The following is an 18798-nucleotide window of genomic DNA, read 5'->3' on the forward strand; positions in this document are numbered from 1 at the left end:
GTGTAAAGCCCTACGCGAGGAGTATTCGCTGTATATCGACGAAGCCTCCGCTACCATAGCTGCTTTCGCCATCACCCAGAAGAGGCACGAGCCTCCGCGTGAGTATTATAGACGCCTGAGAACCACGTACTTCCAAGGAAGTAACGCACCAGGTCTGGAGGAGGAACGAGCTTTCAAGTCTCTTTTCCTTCACAACCTCCACGAGTGCGTGCGATATGACGTTACAATGCACTGCAGAATGGGCAACCCCACCATGCAGGAAATCAGAAAGTACGCGCAACTGGCATGGGAGACACGCGTGCGCCCTGCCCGAGGGCACGAAGGCGACGCCAGAGCCCTGGGGATCCAAGCCTCATATGTAGACCTAGCGCTTGAAGGCAACGAGATGCCTCGCGTTAAGGTGAATGCTAGAACCGGACCCCAGAGGCGCCGATCACCCCGCCAGCAGGGTAAGCAACAGAACCAGGGGGGTGGTAACCAGACACACCCCCAGGGTCACGGCAGGCCTAAACAACAAAACGTTCGCTGGCCGAAAGGAAATGCGTGTTTCAAACGAAAACCCAAACAAGAAGGTGAGTGGGTAGGAAAGGTTTCAAATCCCCTCAGAGAACAAGATTTGAGAGAGGAAATGGAGGATATTAGGAGACGCTTGACTGAGTTAGTAACTAAGCTTGACGTGCTCCGTTGTTCACCAGGTCCGTCGACCTCCTCAAAGGAACATGGCACTGAAACCCCGTTAGTATGACTAGACGATGTACCCCGTCCCGTTAACGCCAAAGTTTACTTTGTAGGTCGGGAAAAGGGGAACAGTGTCCAAGTTGCTCCCCAAAACAGTCACTCCTAACATGCCACACCCTCCTTTTCTGACCTTCTTGGGCGATCTGTACCGTAAGGGCAACGCCTGACACATGGGTCATTCCGCTCCCACGCACTACTCGACACCGGTTCCGAAATAGTCTAATGGGTTCCAACACCTTCGCAGAGGTGGCTAGAGCAAAGCTCTCCCTTGGCAAACCGTTATAGACAGAGACCTGCAACGTAAGCGTCTCAAGCTACACGCAAGATAGGTCGTCTATCACGAAACGGGCCTGGATTGACACCTTTCAAGGGATGATGCTAACAGACCCTGTTTACATATGTCCCATTAGTACGGAACCACTGTTAGTTGGCCAGGACCTACTGAACCGATTGGCTCCGCTCATTGACAGCCGTCGTGGACACATGTGGGCTCAGGTTGACATACCGAGACCACTTGGTCCAGAAAACAGTTCGCCAGCTTCAGATACACACGTCGCCATCGTCCAAAAAAAAAAAATCCAGCAGAGACGACGACTCCAATAAGAACAATTACAGGGCCTGAATAAAACCCTTCAGGGTACTATAGTCACTGTAAATTGGCAATCCGTTCTTATCAATAACACTTTGCACTCTTTAGGGATTTTGTCAGAGAAAACAACTTATGCGTGTATCGTTAGAGATCTAATGCAGGACCTCAGGGAAATTAGCTCCTCAGTCAACAGTCTGAGTGGTGGAAGGATTCCAGCTTACCTGGTCTCCCTAGACCTTTTCGAACAAATCCTTAGATCTGCTACTATCTCCATTGTGCAACCTTCACAGATACACATGGCATATAGTTTTGGCATTGAAATTCCAATCCATGTAAATCCTCAGAACCTCAAAATAGGATTTATCCTCAATCTACCATCATAGGCAGAATATATATAGACTAAAATCTGTATTTAATGTTGGTTTTCAGAGAGGTAATGCACACATTCACCTCAAAACACCACCAACACTCGCCTACCATGATGAGGACCCCTCGCTCTACCTTATCTCTAACCTAAACATGTGTACTAAGACAAAGTACATTCATTGGGTTTGTCAAAACGCAACCCCTTTGTTAGAGAGGTGACTAACTACCTCTGCGGCCAAAGAGCTGAATTCCATGAACAAGTGTCATGATAGCATGTCCATCAAAGGTGAAGGAACAGAGATAAAGGTAGAGCGAGCAGGCAGTCGCTGGCTCGTTAACACACCAGCCACCAAAGTCATACAACTGCCATGATACAGCCACTAAACTAAGGCCACTAAACTAAGGCTACCAAACCAAACGGTGTTCTTAATGGTTCCCCAAAGAGCCATCGTGCACACTGACGATATTGTCCTCCATCATCTCAACGTCAACAAACATGACGCAGAAATTGAGATCATGGACGTATTTAGAGGTCACAGCCTCACCGTTGATGACACCCTTCAACAGCAGCTTCAGGCTGAAGGGAAGGAATTAGTGAAGTTCAGTCTCAAACCGACTGGCTTGACCACTATATTTCATAGTCACATAAGCAGATCATCGTCTTACCGAGAACACCCTATCAGTTTGGTTGCCCTCTGGCTCCTCCTTAGTGGTTGGATCATCGCAATTATTGCACACGCCATGTACAGGTACATTCAACACCTACAGGCCAGACTGGACTCACTTCTCATACAGCCGCGTTTTACACACCAGTCTGAGCCCATCACACAGGTTAACTCCATCATTTCCAAGGATAAGCCTTTTAACCTTTAACCCTCCTTTCCTCTAACATTTTGTTCCTAGTAACCAATGTCAGGTTCTACTTTGATTTTGTGTTATGACCAAAGAACAACAAAGGATTGTGTTATGGTTAATGCTGTGCCTTCCAATAACTTGAAATGTTTATGTGTGATGAATGTAGTTTTAGAATTAGCTAGAAGTTCTATGCCCAGATGTGCCTCAATCTCTGTCCAGACGATAAAACCTCTGTGAACTCTAATGAACTGTATGGACTGTGCAACCATTTCTCTTTCCTATCAGGAATACATGGATGGCGTAACCCACAGGTTACTGTGAACCGACAAGAACTGTTCGGCCCTTCAGTTGCTCTAAAGATGCTGGACAACAACCAACTCTTCAGAACAAAGGGGGGAATGTTGGGCCTCATGTATTCAGATAGAAGACAAAGGCAGGCCTAACAGTCATAAAAAACATTCCTCAAGCCCCCTCCTTCTAAGTCATAAATCTTACTGATAAAATCGCGCCAAAATCAAACAAAGGGAGTCCTAAACAGACTACAGATCCATGAAGCCTTGCCCACTAAAGGATCGAGCACTCAACTCCTATTGGATGAGGCACACAACAGAACGTCCCTCAAACATGACATCATCAGGACTTCAAATAATTCTGAAAATGCTTCCAAAGTTGCTTCCGGCGACTTCGTTCACCGAATACGGACGTAGCTTTTTGCTGCTCTCCGGTGTAACCTCGTGGCATAAGGAAGTAATGTCCGACTTGAAACTGTAGCCATACAATCTCCATCTCGCTGGACGAGTTGAGATTACTCTGTGTTCAACCAAACACTCTAACGGATCCGAAGGAGATCGCCGAGCAATTCGCATCTTCATCCGTTGGCCTACAGAAGTGAAGAGATTAAAGATTTCTCTTCCATCTTCAATCAAGTCGACATTTCTGAGTTCTCCGCCAGCCCGCCGAGAATCAACAGCCGTACCGCCCTCTGAGAATCAACAGCCGTACCGGCCGCCGACAGCGCGAGGAAACGGCTCTAGTCATCACACGAGCCTCAAGAAACCGGGTCAAAGTTAAAGGACGGAGGAAAACACATTCTACCTGTGTCCTCATACGATTCAAGTAAGAGGTTTACGTCTGGGCAGAGATAGAATATTATAGCGTGTTATTCTTGTGTTTCAAGGTTTTTGCTTGTACAGTTTACGGACCGCCATGTCCGCTAATTATTAATACTCAGGGTATTAATTATCACGAATTTGTTTTGCTGTATTGTAGTCCAACCAAATTGGACTGTTGTGCATTTTCGCCATCGCGGGTGAGACAGCAACTGAGTTCATCTATTAAAGAGTCAAATAACAAGGGACTTTTACGAGCCCCGCTCGTAAAACCGCGTCTCTGAGTGATGAACACGGCTGCTTCATCTCCAGCTATCGCGAAATCAGCTTTCGGGCTGTCACTTAATCATCTCTCTCTCTCTCTCTCTCTCTCTCACTAACCACACTGACACGCACACACACACTGTCACACACACACCTTGTGTTATAGGATTATTTTTGTTTCCATATCTAATCATATCACTGTTTAGTTTGTAGTTGTAAGTCGGAAGTTTATTGACTGCATTGTATTAATTATTAATTGATATTACTGCATAAATAAACTTTGTTTATATTACAAAGAGAAGTGTTTTGGTTTGTTTTGCATACGCCTGTGTCGTGCTGACGGGATGTCAGTGCTCGGATTCAAACCTTCATTCATTGTTTTTTTATTCGAAAATCGATATTCTTCGGATGTCGATTTTCCTAAGAAAACAATCTAATATTGAGACTGTTTTAATATTCGGTTATTAGCCCCTGATTTCAGGGTGGTGCCCCGTCAATGTTAATCCTTATTAATATTCTATTGATTTTTGATAATTGATAATTATCTTTGATTGAATTAGAATGATCAATAAGCTAGTGTTAATTTTAATGTTTCTTCGATGTTAACAATTGATAAGTGTTGATTTTAAAGGATTAAAAAAAAAGCTAACATTGATTCTCATCAATGTTCTATTGATTTTAATAATTAATAATTATCTTTGATAATTATTAATTATTGCTAATAACCAAACTTGCTCCTAAACGTAGCACACTACATTTACTGGAGTCCTATATGAGGTTTTAATGAGTTAGATCCAATTAATTAATTTAAATATTGATTAATAACTACAGAAATAATTATTAATTATTTCTGATAGTAACACTGATCTAAACAACCAGTAAAGCCCTACATAGCTCAGTGGTAAAGACGCTGGCTACCACCTCTGGAGTTCGCTAGTCCGCTAGTTTGAATCCCAGAGCATGCTGAGTGACTCCAGCCAGGTCTCCTAAGCAACCAAATTGGCCCGGTTGCTAGGGAGGGTAGAGTCACATGGGGTAACCTCTTCGTGATCACTATAATGTGGTTCGTTCTTGGTGGGGCGCATGGCGAGATGAGCGTGGATGCCGCGGTGGATAGGGTGAAGCCTCTACATGCGCTATGTCTCCGTGGCAACGTGCTCAACAAGCCACGTGATAAGATGCGCGGGTTGACGATCTCAGACGTGGAGGCAACTGGGATTTTTCCTCCGCCACCCGGACTGAGGCGAATCACTACGTGACCACGAGGACTTAAAAGCACATTGGGAATTGGCCATTCCAAATTGGGAGAAAATGGGGAAAAATCCCCCCCCCAAAAAAAAGATCGTACTGAATTTCATTTTTGCTGTTTGAAGGTCCCTCCTCCCAAGCTTCCCACGTGACGTCGAGCACCCCGTGCAGCTGACGCCCATATAGCAGCTCAAATGGGTAAAACCCTGTGGAGGCTTGTGGGACCTCTCGATCTGCAAATAACAGGGGTTCGAGCTACTTGTCCCAATTTCTAGTGTCCTCGTTTACAAACTTACAAATCATATTTTTCAGGGTTTTATTAAACCGTTCCACCAACCCGTCTGTCTGTGCGTGGTAAAGACTGGTGTGAATCGATTTAATACCAATAATTCGTATAGTTCGCGTAGTGTACGTGACATGAACATAGTGCCCTGATCCGTGAGGATTTCTTTCAGAATCCCCACCCGGGAGATCATTTTGAAGAGTGCCTCCACAACACTACGTGCTGAAATGTTGCACAGAGGCACTGCTTCCGGGTATCGCGTTGTATAATCCACCAGAACTAATACAAAGCTATGCCCACGTGCTGTTTGTTGTAATGGCCCGACGAGGTCCATGCCAATTCTCTCGAAAGGAACCTCTATTTGCAGTAGAGTGCTCAATGGCGCTTTTGGGGTGGCCAGTGGGTTCACCAACTGACATTCGCAGCACACTGCACACCACCTGCGGACATGCTCATGAATGCCCGGCCAATAGAGACGGGCCATTATGCGGTTTAGTGTTTTTTCCTGCCCCAAGTGTACCACCATTGAATTATAATATAATAATAATGAAATTTCAAGATGGCTCTTCGGTACCAACAACTGGGTTGTATCTTCCTTTGTCTGAGTGTCCTGCATCACTCAATACAACCGCTCTTTTATAATAGCAAAATACGAATATGAAAGTGCAATGTTTGGCTTGAGCTGTTGACCATCAATAACTTTCACTTGGTCAAAGGCATGCCTAAATGTTTCGTCTCTCGACTGCTCCAGAGGTAAGTCCCCTTCGGGAAATCCTCTAAGGACGGGAGGGGCCGGAGCCTCCCCCTCCCTTAAGTCATCCTGATGTGGAGCTGATGAAGACTGCCCCGGCACTGCCTCCTCCATCAAGGCATCGCACATCTCACATCTAATAATTTTCTCGCAGGACCCATCCACACATAATTCCCTTTAATAGAGTCTTAAATTCTGGCCAATTAGTTCCCAAAATTAGTGGATGGGTGAGGCGGGTACTAACCGCAGCCTAAACTCTATGAATTTGCCCCTGAAATTTAATGATGAGTGACACTACTGGATAATTGTGGATATCCCCATGCACACACCTCACCTTCACCCTTTTACTTGTGCCCAAAGCCTCGTCTTGAACCAAACACTGGCATATAGATTGCAGCCAGTATCCACCAAGGCTTGTTGTGTACTCCCCTTGACACTCACCGTTATTCTGTACGCTCCGGCTCGATTGGGGGCAGCCCAATGTTCCCAGCTCCATCAGGGAACATTGGTCCTAGAAATGCTCGGGTTCCCTGCAACTCCAGCAGGCCGGCCTAGGCGTTACGTCCGCACCTGCTGACAGTGGGTTCAGCCACCTGAGGGGGAGAGCGAAGAGATATAGAGGGCACCGGCGGCTGGGAAAAACCCAGCAAAAAACCACACACAGAACATGCGTGCCAGTCTCTCTCTCCACGTCTCTGGCATGGTCTCTCCTTTTATTGCTCTACCCAGTGCTTACTGAAATCAGAAACAGGTGTTAGACATTATAGCACTCAGGTGTGTACCCTTACCACTTTCTCTCTCTCTGGACGAATGCTTGACCTCGCCGCCACACAATCCTGTCTATGAGCTCTACAGGCAGTTCCTTTGAGCTTATGGCTTGTTTTTTGCTCTGATATGCATTTTCAGCTGTGAGACCTTATATAGACAGGTGGGTGCCTTTCCAAATCATGTCCAATCCATTGAATTTGCCACAGGTGGACTCCAATCAAATGTAGAAACATCTCAAAGATGATCCAGAGAAATGGGATGCAACTGTGCTAAATTTCAAGTGTCATAGCAAAGAGTCTGAATACTTATGTCAATGTGATATTTCAGTTTTTTCTTTTTAATAAATTTGCAAAGTTATCAAAAATCTGGTTTTTGCTTTGTCATTATGGTGTATGGAGTGTAGATTGATGTGAAATTTATTTTATAATTTAAAGCATTTTAGCAAAAGGCTGCAACATAACAAAATGTAAAAAAAATGAAGGGGTCTAAATGCTTTCTGAATGCAGTGTACTTAGTGCCTCTAACATAAAGAAAGAACATAATTCTTTCATTATAACTTGATATCTGAATGAAAGATATCTTTCCATGATAGTGAACCCCCAGTAATAATTTTATTTCTCAAAGCGCTCATTGTATGAATGAATGAATGTTATATTTATATAGAGCTTTTCTGACACTACACTCTCCTCACCCACCACCAGTGTCCAGCACCCACCTGGATGATGCGACGGCAGCCATAGTGCGCCAGTACGCTCACCACACACCAGCTATTGGTGGAGGGGAGAGAGTAGAGTAATATAGCCAGTTCAGGGATGGGGAGTATTAGGAGGCCATGATTGATAAGGGCCAATGGGGGGAATTTTGCCAGGACACCGGGGTTACACCCCTACACTTTACGAGAAGTACCCTGGGATGTTTATTGACCACAGCGAGTCAGGACCCATCACTATACTGGGGTGTTAAGACCCACACAGACCGCAGGGTGTGCACCCACTGCTGACCTCACTAACACCTCTTCCAGCTGCAACCTTAGTTTTCCCCTGGAGGTCTCCCATCCAGGTACTGAGCAGGCTCAACTAGGGTTGGGAATTGTAAGGAATTTTACGATTCTGGTTCCAATTCCGATTCCTCTTCACGATTCCGGTTCCTTAACGCTTCCAGTAATTCTTTTTGTACTTTTTTTAAAAGAATTGTTTAGAAATTAGAAATGCAATTCTTATTGCATTTACTACCTTCTGCTATCTGTTACCAAATAATGAGATCATTTCAGATTTGTACAGAGCAGATATAACAAATCAGAAATAAATTTAATACAGTTCTTGTAAAAGGTGTGTTTGCAGACTTTATAGAGACATAAATACAATCCAATAATAGATCCTTACTCTATTTTTAAATAAAGAAATCTAAACCAACACGAAATGTGATGGCATATTTCATTAATTCATTTATTATTTTATAAAATTCCACTTATTACAACAAAATTTGTGTATCTTTAATTATACATTGTCATATGAATAACCAGTCAGTAACTGCACTGCTTGATTTAATAGAGACACAGGTCATCATTAAATAAATAGTAACAGTTCCAGAGACAGTTTAGACTGTCATGTAGCCTAATGTTGTACTTCAGGCTTGTGAGACTTCAACTTGTGAGTACTTATTTAATTTCTAGTTGGACATTCATAACTTGCACATCAGTATAAGATTCATTTTTATACTGGAAGCGCTGTATGTTTCGTGCTGTAGATTCAAAAGAACTGGCTCATTAGAATGGTTCTTTCGGGAATCAAACTGTACAGGAAGCGCATTTGTTTCACGCTGTAAAAAGAGACGACTCGGACTTGTTCGATTGGGAATTAAATACACTGGTGTGTTTTTACGCTGTAGTGTCAGTAGAGGGAAGTGCTGTTGCAGAGATGCGCTGCTGGAAACACTGTCAGAGTATTTGAGGACGGTGTTCTAGCCACATTGGCGGAAAATTGCACGCTGGAGAACCGTAAACGGAACCGAAAGTCACAAAGATCATACGATTCCAGTATTTTTTAAAGAATGGAACCAGTAGGGGGCCTGGGTAGCTCAGCGAGTATTGACGCTGACTACCACCCCTGGAGTCGCGAGTTCAAATCTAAGGTGTGCTGAGTGACTCCAGCCAGGTCTCCTAAGCAACCAAATTAGTCCGGTTGCTAGGGAGGGTAGAGTCACATGGGGTCACCTCCTCATGGTCGCGATTAAGTGGTTTACACTCTCAGTGGGGTGCATGGTAAGTTCTGCGTGGATTGCGGAGAGTAGCATGAGCCTCAACATGATGTGAGTCTCCGCGGTGTCATCCACAGCGAGCGACGTGGTAAAATGCGTGGATTGACGGTCTCAGAAGCGGAGGCAACTGAGACTTGTCTTCCGCCACCCGGATTGAGGTGAGTAACCGCGACCACCACGAGGACCTAGTAAGTAGTGTGAATTGGGCATTCCAAAAATTTGGAAGAAAAAGGGGGTTAAAAAAAAATTAAATAAATAAAAATAAAGAATGGAACCGGTTCTGAACGAGGAATTGGTTCCCAACCCTTGGGTCAAGCCTGCTTAGCTTCAGTGGGTAACCAGTCTAGAGCTCCAGGGTGATATGGCTGTATCAAACCAGGTTTTAAACATGAAGTCTTGTTGTGTAAACAGTTTTTTTGCAGAATTTTGTGGTGTTTATTCATATCATAATTTGTGTGAACAGGCCTTTACAGTGCATTTATTATTACAGAGACGGTCCACCCTGGAGCAGCTTGGGTTTAATTGTGTTTTTCAAAGACACAATAGCTCATGAATTTCCTCTTGCAGAATTCAAATCTACAATCTTTCCCTTATTAGCTCAAATCTTTAACCACTTTGCCTCACCAGAAAGTTTAGATTTGGCCTTGTAATTTCTCCCACTCTCTCTCTTTTTCTTGCTTTTGGCTGAGCAGCAGATCATGAAGGATCGCTGGATGAATGTAGGTCATGAGGATGAAGAGCTGAAGCCCTACATCGAACCCCAACCCGACTACAAAGACCCCAGGAGAACAGGTGTTTGTGACACTTGCACATTTAAAATAGTTAAGGCATTAGTCAATGCAAAACCAATAGTATATTGGAAAATCAATACATTAAGCAAATGCTGTTTTTAAAATTCAAAAAATTAAAAAGGTTTTATTTTATGTGTAGGGTTAGTTATAATCAGCCTTGTATAAAAAAATGGAAGTCTCTGGTATGTCCCCTTTTAACTAAGTAAACGTGTGTGTGTGTGTCCCACTCAGATATAATGATCCAGATGGGTTTCTTTCAAGAAGAGATTCAGGACTCATTCATCAACCAAAAATACAATGAAATCATGGCAACCTACCTGCTGCTCGGCTATAGGAATTCAGAGGTACACACATACATTCACATCCACATAAGTACTGCTGGCTAAATTTAATGATGAAAAAGCTCCTATGTACTCACAAGTCTTTGAAAATTCTGACTCACAGCTTGACGAGGGTGTCAACTTGTCAATAAAACCACGCCCAGGAAGTGATCTCACAAACAGTAATGTCTCCTCTACGCCTCATAAGGTACTGCGCAGTGTGTCATCCACTCAGAAACCGGTCAGAAGGTCGACAGATCAGAGTGAGTTGATTGGCAGGTTTTAAGAATAAGGTCTGCTTGTAAACAAACTGCATCATAACTGTCTCTCTTTCTTGTTGATCCTTCCTTCTGCCCCACAGGCTCATACTCGAAAAGGCCTCAGGGAGAAAACAAGCATGCAGTGGAGGATTCTGGGAGGAAAGGTTCAAGTAGCTCCACCAAAGTTCCTCCCAGTCCTGTCGTATCCAGTGAACGAAAAAAGAGCTCCACACCCTCTACTGTAAGTGTTTGTATGTGTTTGATGAAGGTCAATTAATCATTCCCTTTGCTGTATACTGTATATTAAGATTTAGCTACATTTCAAATTTAGGACTTGGAATTTGAATGGGATTGGCTACACCACACAAGTTGCTGAATTTGAATTAGGACGACAGGAAGAGGAATTTACTGAATGACAATTCAAAGCAATTTAACACAATCTCACAACAGAGGAATTTGCTACAAAACATAAATAATAACATCATTAATTTTTTTACTAATTGTGCCTATTTATTCCCTTATACATTTTGAATATATTTCTTCTCATCTGACTGGAAATATTAGTCTAAACTAAGTTCAACACTTTCAAAACTATTAAAAGTTGAACTTTATAAAGATAAACATTGATATAATATATATATATATATATATATATATATATATATATATATATATATATATATATTTGTTGATTATAATAATCATAACTATTCATAAACATGATTATCAGAGTTGTAGATATAATACTAGCTCCAGAATTAGTGGCACAGTTAAAAGAAATTAGCAAAAATAAATGTATGAAAGATGTAATGTAAAGAATACATAAAATGAACAGCACATATGGGAAAGGCATGTACTTAAATTTGATATATTATAACAACATTTTGTTCATGTTTTTTTTTTTTTACTTATTTTGAAGACTTTGGGGTAAATTAGAGCATTTTGGGAAATGAAGTGTAATTTATGTAATAGGTTAATATGACAGCTTATTTAATATAATGAAATATAGAAATTAAACACAAATATCTGTTGGTGGCATTCAAAACACTGATGATAATGTTTTCTTTAGTAGACAGTTGTATGTCTTTGAATTGCTCGTGACACTAACCTGTTCATCACCCTGTGTCAGGTTATCTTGAAATTCAGTTAAAGCCATGTTTTAGGTAAGTTACTGGCCAGTGGTGAGTAACTCACTTTTATTTACTCACTAAAGCCAAGTTTTAGTCACATTTGGTCTTTGGTGAGTGTTAATTTTAGACCCTGATGGTAGGGAACTTGAGTTTGTCAACAGTACTAATAAAGGGAATTCAGGGAAACTCCTGAAGGACACGATGTGATTTCAAAGAACATGTAATTACATTATGGATGGAAGAAGCTTCTTGACTTAATAGCAGGCTAGTTTTTAAACATCTTGACTACTGCTTCTGTTCTCAGTCACACAGGGATGCACTGGAAAGCCGGTCGCCTGCCACATGATATTTGTTGAGTAGCAGATGGCCGGGAGGGCTTGCCCAGTGTTGAAGTGCACTCTCTGACAGAGAGATTTTTTGCACGGCTTCTGCTCATTTCTGTGGAAATGCTAGAGACTGCTATTTTGGACTAGATGACATACAGTATCAAATCAAATCTGGAGTTTCTGGATTTGCATGAAAAGCCTATAGCTAAGTTTTTTCTTTAGTCTTAAAAACAAAGTGTAAATACTGGCCCTGTACCAAGTACCAGCAAGGTGTAGCTCTTTTTTGCCACTTTGCTTTTTACCACAATCTTTTGACAGAGCAAAATTTGCACACCTTGAGTAATGGACAATGTTTATTTTTAGTTTGTCATTAAACATTCGCCAAGGCTTCATAGTAGGTTTTTTGGCCATATGAGGTGTTTGCTGATTATGGGTGGATCATGATAGTCAGCCAGACATCCAACAGACAAGTAGTTGATTTAGTGAGGTTTACAAGTTTATCTAGATTTTTCCCCAGTGTAATTGTGACCTGCTCTATCATTTTGAGTCATATAGACCCAGAATCACGTTATGAGATTTATACACAAGTCCACAAGTAAAAAGGAAGGTCTCAGCTCTTTTTTTTTGTTTCTATTCCAAACCGTTGTCAAGATATAATCATTTAAATGATGGCTGTCATAAAACCTTGTTTTTGAAAAAACAGACATTATTCATAACAATTCCAATTTTCAGACGTTGTTTTGACAGAATTGGAAGGTTTATTCAAGTTAGTTTAATCACCGTTTAAGTAGAAAAATATAAAGCAGGGACACTGCAATTGCATTTTCAGTGCACACGTGCATATTAATTCATTCAATTTCTTTTTCTTTTGAAGTTGAATTGTATTTTTCAACATCCTCTCTAATGTTCATTCATGTGTATTTTCTTGCTATTTTTAGTTAAGAAGAGGGCTGATCGAAGGAGAGATGCTATACTGTACATAGCGCTCCCTTTTAAATTGAGAGCGGCTACAGTGATTTGATAAACCTCATAAAAGAGCATAATAACAACATTTATAGTTTGAATTTCATGATAACATTGACATATTTTGAAAGCTGAGAACTGTTTTATATATATATATATATAGAAAGCAAAAAAAAAAAAAAAAAACAGTCAAAGTTTTTGATAAAATGTCACTTTTTTTCCAAAAACTGCCCATTGCGACTTCAGTATCATTTTAATGGAGCAACATTTTTGTAGTTTTTATATTTCTTGCAACAACGCTTTAATGAGTGTGCTGACGCCGTGCTTTGCTTTAGCTGTTAGGCAATTTGCACAGTAACACCCTCTTGGAAATGCCTTGAAATTCATTGCTGCTACAGCCATACACATTCAGACAGATGTCTTTGGCCATGGCCCTTGTTTTTTAAGCGTCCCAGCATGAGCATTGTGTTTCTAAAACCCTGTTTCTTCAAGTTAAAATTAGTCCATTTTACATAGGACCTGCTAAGAAATGCATCCAATTAGAGATCCCAGGAGATCAGCAGTTACAGAAATGCTCAAACCAGCCCGTCTGGCACCAACAATCATTCATGTGATTATCTAATCAGCCAATCATGTGGCAGCAGTGCATTGCATAAAATCATGCAGATACAGGTCAGGAGCTTCAGTTTATGTTCACATCAACCATCAGAATGGGGAAAAATGTGATCTCAGTGATTTGGACTGTGGCATTTTTGTTGGTGCCAGACGGGCTGGTTTGAGTATTTCTGTAACTGCTGATCTCCTGGGATTTTCACGCACAACAGTCTCTAGCGTTTACTCCGAATGGTGCCAAAACAAAAAAAATATCCAGTGAGTGCCAGTTCTGTGGATGGAAATGCCTTGTTGATGTGAGAGGTTAACAGAGAATGGCCAGACTGGTTCGAACTGACATGGTCTGCGGTAACTCAGATAACCACTCTGTACAATTGTGGTGAGAAGAATATCATCTCAGAATGCTATTCTGAGATGCGGGTTGGCAATGTTTTGGTGACACGAGGGGGACATACACAATATTTGGCAGGTGGTTTTAATGTTGTGGCTGATCAGTGTAATTTGATACTCTAATTTCTGTTGATTGTAACATTTAGGAACCTGTGTGTGTTTATGATTTCAGAATAGTATCCTGTCCACAGGCACCAGCCGCAGTAGAACATCCCCCCTCTCTGAGAGAGCCACTCTGGGAGTCCAGAACGGCAAGGACAGGTACATACAAACACACACACAAATCTGGAATTTGTTGTAAAATTGTAGATCTTTAAGTACGGAAACCTCATGCACCCACATATACATATCCACACACACACAGTCAATCTACTTCCTTCCCTTACTCTGTGCTGTTGGCCGTTACCTGTATAGCCTTGGAGTCCAGGCTGGCAGCTATTGATCCCTGGAAAGGCAGAGTCTGCCAGATTGGCACACGTCACCCTGGATTTCGGTCGGATTAGTGTCGCCTCTTTGATTTATAGAGTACCATCTCATTCAAACTCACACACAAACAAATTTAAATGCATGATCAAAAATCAATCCCCTTTTAGATTCCTTAAATGGCATAAACTCAACACACAGATACACACACACGTATAGTGCTGTTCTTGCTGGCATAACACTAATAGCCTCATGCACTATGCATCTTTGCCTCAAATAACTCTCTCCAATATCCCCATTCTCTAACCAAATCCACCTTGTAATTGCCACACACCAGAAGTAAGTCATCGCTTCCCCTGGTCCTTCACATTAACCCTCCATCCATCCATCCATCATAACTCCTCCCTCTCCAGCATTCACACACTCAAGATACATGCATGTGCTTACATTCCACACACTTAAGTGGACTGTGTAATGATTATCCATGATGCATAACAATATGCTTGTCATGTCTTTTTAAAAGCAGAGGTGGATCTTTCTACTGGAGTCATGTTGTACAAAGATGAACTCTTTTAAGGCTGCTTTGTACAATGTGACCATAAGCTTACAAACTATCATGACTGTACTGACTATAGTGCTTTAATTATGGTCATGAGTTACATAATTAATGATACAAGTAGTAGTATAAATCTCATTGATTTTTGCATAAACTGATATGGGACAGATGTGTGTGAATTCGAACTCCTTAAATGTGCATTTTGCTTTGTCAAGACAGCACGTGCAGATTCCAATGTAGAAAACCCTATACCATTGGTCACGATCAAGGCCTGTTCACACCAAGTCCAAATTTTAGGTGTGAAACACATGGATGACAAGATTTAAAAATGAAACAATGCATTTTCAATTTACATTTATGCATTGGCAGACTCTTTTATCAGTTGAGCTACAGGAACCCTTTATAAACTTTTTTGCACCAAGTCTGAATTATCATATTACAATGCATAGCATTATTATTAGCTTTTACATCATTTATCAGATATCAGCATATCAGTTACAATTTAGTGATGCTGTTGTATGTTGCATTAAAGCATACAAAATTTGCATTGTCACTAGTAAACTTCCTAAAATGTACAAAAAACATCACTGATAAAGTTAAATGAAGATTTTTGTGCATTTCTGGTGCACTAGTTAGTGTGTATTCACTAGTGGTAGACCGATATATTGGTCAGACTGATTAATTGGCCAATATTTGTCCATTTTAAAATGATCTGCATCAACCAATGCTTGTTTGACCAATTAACAGATGTTATAGTTTCCCCTTCTCAGTTCCAAAATATATCAAGAGCCTAATCAATGTATTGTTTTTTTTTAAATATAATTTAAGTGAATTTTAAGGAATGTGTTACATAAGGTTTTGTTTAAACTCAGCAATTTTTTGTTTTGCGTCTCATTTCACGTCATTATTAAATTGTACTATATATATCAGACACTGACTATCCTGCTCTCTAGATATTGGCATCGACAACGGCTATTAAAAAACCCATATTGGTCAACCGCTTTTGTATTTGTAGCAATATTGAGAGTCACAATGACTGAAGTGCATTTTTTATGAATAGTTTTGATGCAAAGAGCTGTTTTTGTATTCAAGATACACTGCTACTTTCTTGAAATTGGTGTAAATTTACTAGTAATAGACTGATATATTTATGGAGTACCAAAGAACAAAAAATAAAAATATAAAAAAATAAAAATAAATAAAAAAATAATTTAAAAAAGAATTAAATGTACCAATTTATTTATTTTGATATTAATTTAATAAACCAATAAAAAAAACTTACCCATTTACTTTGTAATAATCCTTGAAAAACAGCATTTATTGTTTTAAACTATTACTGTCAGTTGATTAATTTTTCATAGTTAACCGCAATTAATCACAGATTTTGAAAGTGCTGAAATTTGACTCTGTATATACTTCTTTTTCTGTCAAAATGCATTTATTTCCTTCTTAGGAAAGAAAACAAAACAAAATGTAACAATAATTCTTTGTTAATATTTTCCAAACAAAGCTTTCCACAGTATAAATATAGAAGTGTACTAAAATAGCACCATTGCAAGTATGTGGAAGGTTTCCCAAAGTCAAAGTGGAAGGTTGACTAATTTAAAGAACTGGTCCCCCCATAGGTTGCAAATTCTTTTCAATGTGCATTAAATCTTTTAAATCCTTATCCTTGAAAACATTAATCTACCGGCAGGCGGTCTATCCACTTTGGATTTGGAATTTTGACAGCTCAAAAACATTTCATAATATCCTCTTTCAAAGAACTACTACTAAGTTTAAATCTTTCTCTTTGTTAATAATTTAAAAATACTAATTAAAAAGTTGTTTTTAATAATAATAGGCTGAATTTTCGAATGACACCTAGTGGCAGAAATAAAGCCTGAAGAGTTTTTTTCATAGTAGTGAAAGACTTTTCACAAACAGTTAATCTAAAATTAAAAAATTTAGTATCCCTACCAATAAATTTTTTTTGTTTCAAATAATTTTTGTAGTGAATTTTAGGTTAATATTGTGATAAATAAGGGTTTGTTTAAATAAAATAAAAAAATTGTCTTCAATCTAATTTACCATCATTAAACTGTGTCGTATTTATCTGACATGCTGCTCTCTAAATATCTGCATCAGCGTTAGTCATTGAAAAAACATATTGAGCAATCGTTTGTATCTGTAATAATATTGAGTCACAATAACCAAAGTCCATTTTTTAAGAGAATGACGAAAGTTTGACTAATGTAGTGAAATAGTTAAAAAATAGTTTTGATGTTAAGAGTTGTTAGTGGAAAATCATTCTATGTCATTCAGTCACATCGGACTTAGAGTGAACAAGCCTTTAACTGTGTTCATAAAGGAGTAGTGCTGAACTGCTGTGGTTTTCTGTGTATACTGCCCTGCAAAGGCCAAATGCAGTAACTATCAATTGTGTAAGGCTGTGCTCAGATTCAGAGAAAATAAAGTAAGACTAATATGTAATCCACATTTGGCTGGACAATAAAAAATCAACTCTGAAGCCATTTTTCTCAGTTTCAGTGTTGGTGAAGTTACTGTGTTTGGCTTTGTAGGGCAATATATGTGTAAGTGACTATGAGTTAAGAGTTCTAACCTTTTGTCCTCTTAATGCTCCTGTACGTTTTTTTATTTGCTTCTGTGTTTTCTCATGAGCTTATCTGAAGGCATTCAGCAGTGTTTCGGGTTAAATATTCCCCCACAAATCCCTCCTCCTTTTACATCTCTCTCTCTCTTGCTCTCTCTCTCTCTCTCTCTCTCTCTCTCTCTCTCTCTCTCCCCTGTTTAGTTTGTCTTTGAACACTCTTTGTTTTTCTTCTGTCTTCACTGTGTGTGTGTGTGAGTTTGTTTTTTGAGTGTGTGTATGTATAGCTTTAAATGGATTAGAGTAGCTTGTGTTGGGGAAAAAAGCACCATTAACTCTGTTGTAAGGTTGCTGTAGTCATCTGTAATAGGCTTAGCCTCTCTCTGCCACATAGCAAGGTGATAGCATGTTATTTCTTCACCACAAGCTCAACTAATCTCTGCATAGTGGCTTGTGGGTGTGTGTGTGTGTGTGTGTGTTTTTTTTTGTACTTTTCTGTGAAATCAGCACTCTGTTTGACCTCTCTCTCCTTTTCCTCGCTCTCTCTCCCTCTCTCTCGTACCACTTACCACTTTTTCTCCCTTTAGATGGACATGCTCTCATTTTTGTTTGTATGTCATCTGTCAATCCATCTATCCATCCATCTATCTATCTATCTATCTATCTATCATCTGTCTGTCAGTCTGAATAGTGTCTAGTTGTCTTTCTTCGAGACTCATTCTAAATTGTGCTAAAGTGTGTCCTAATGGAGTGCTTCTCCCTCCCTCACCGCCTCCACACATACGTACACACTCTTGTCAATGTGTGTGTCGGCTTGTGTGTGTGTGTGAGCGGAGGGGACACTGTCCACTCTCTCTCTCTCCCCTCAGCCTGAGCACCCCTGGGTCCCGTGCCTCCACAGCCTCGGCCGGCCCCGTGCTCTCTTCATCCTCCTCTTCCTCACGCACCCGCCATCACAAGTCCCTCTCCACCTCCGCCCATCCCTGCCCCACAGACCTGCACACACAACGGCCCAGGCAAGTCCCCATGCCACCACAGAGAGAACCAAACAGGAAACAAATCATGTCAACTACTGAACAGTGTTATATAAAGTGATAAAATCTGTTAACTGTAACATCATGGGGGGGTGTAAGGATGGGTAAATGGGAGATCTTGCATCTCTAGAGTTGGTTTACTTGGCAGGAAAATTGCTTGCAGAAAGTCAAGGAGT

The 18798-nt window shown here is 40.5% G+C and overlaps 1 protein-coding gene across 8 annotated transcripts in view; it reads left to right on the forward strand.

The window, feature by feature from the left end:
• Window positions 1-18798, forward strand: part of LOC127414784 (serine/threonine-protein kinase MARK2-like) — a 102276-nt gene that overhangs the window by 61564 nt on the left and 21914 nt on the right. For 7 of the 8 annotated variants that reach the window (XM_051653088.1, XM_051653094.1, XM_051653122.1 and 4 more), the window contains exons 10-15: window positions 9920-10019; window positions 10250-10362; window positions 10463-10601; window positions 10700-10839; window positions 14192-14280; window positions 18458-18604. In XM_051653088.1, coding sequence (XP_051509048.1) covers window positions 9920-10019; window positions 10250-10362; window positions 10463-10601; window positions 10700-10839; window positions 14192-14280; window positions 18458-18604 — 728 coding nt within the window. The remainder of the gene's footprint in view (window positions 1-9919; window positions 10020-10249; window positions 10363-10462; window positions 10602-10699; window positions 10840-14191; window positions 14281-18457; window positions 18605-18798) is intronic. The other variant, XM_051653137.1, reaches the window with a different exon arrangement.

The sequence above is a fragment of the Myxocyprinus asiaticus genome, chromosome 2, assembly GCF_019703515.2.
Source record: "Myxocyprinus asiaticus isolate MX2 ecotype Aquarium Trade chromosome 2, UBuf_Myxa_2, whole genome shotgun sequence".
Classification (NCBI taxonomy): Eukaryota; Metazoa; Chordata; class Actinopteri; order Cypriniformes; family Catostomidae; genus Myxocyprinus; species Myxocyprinus asiaticus.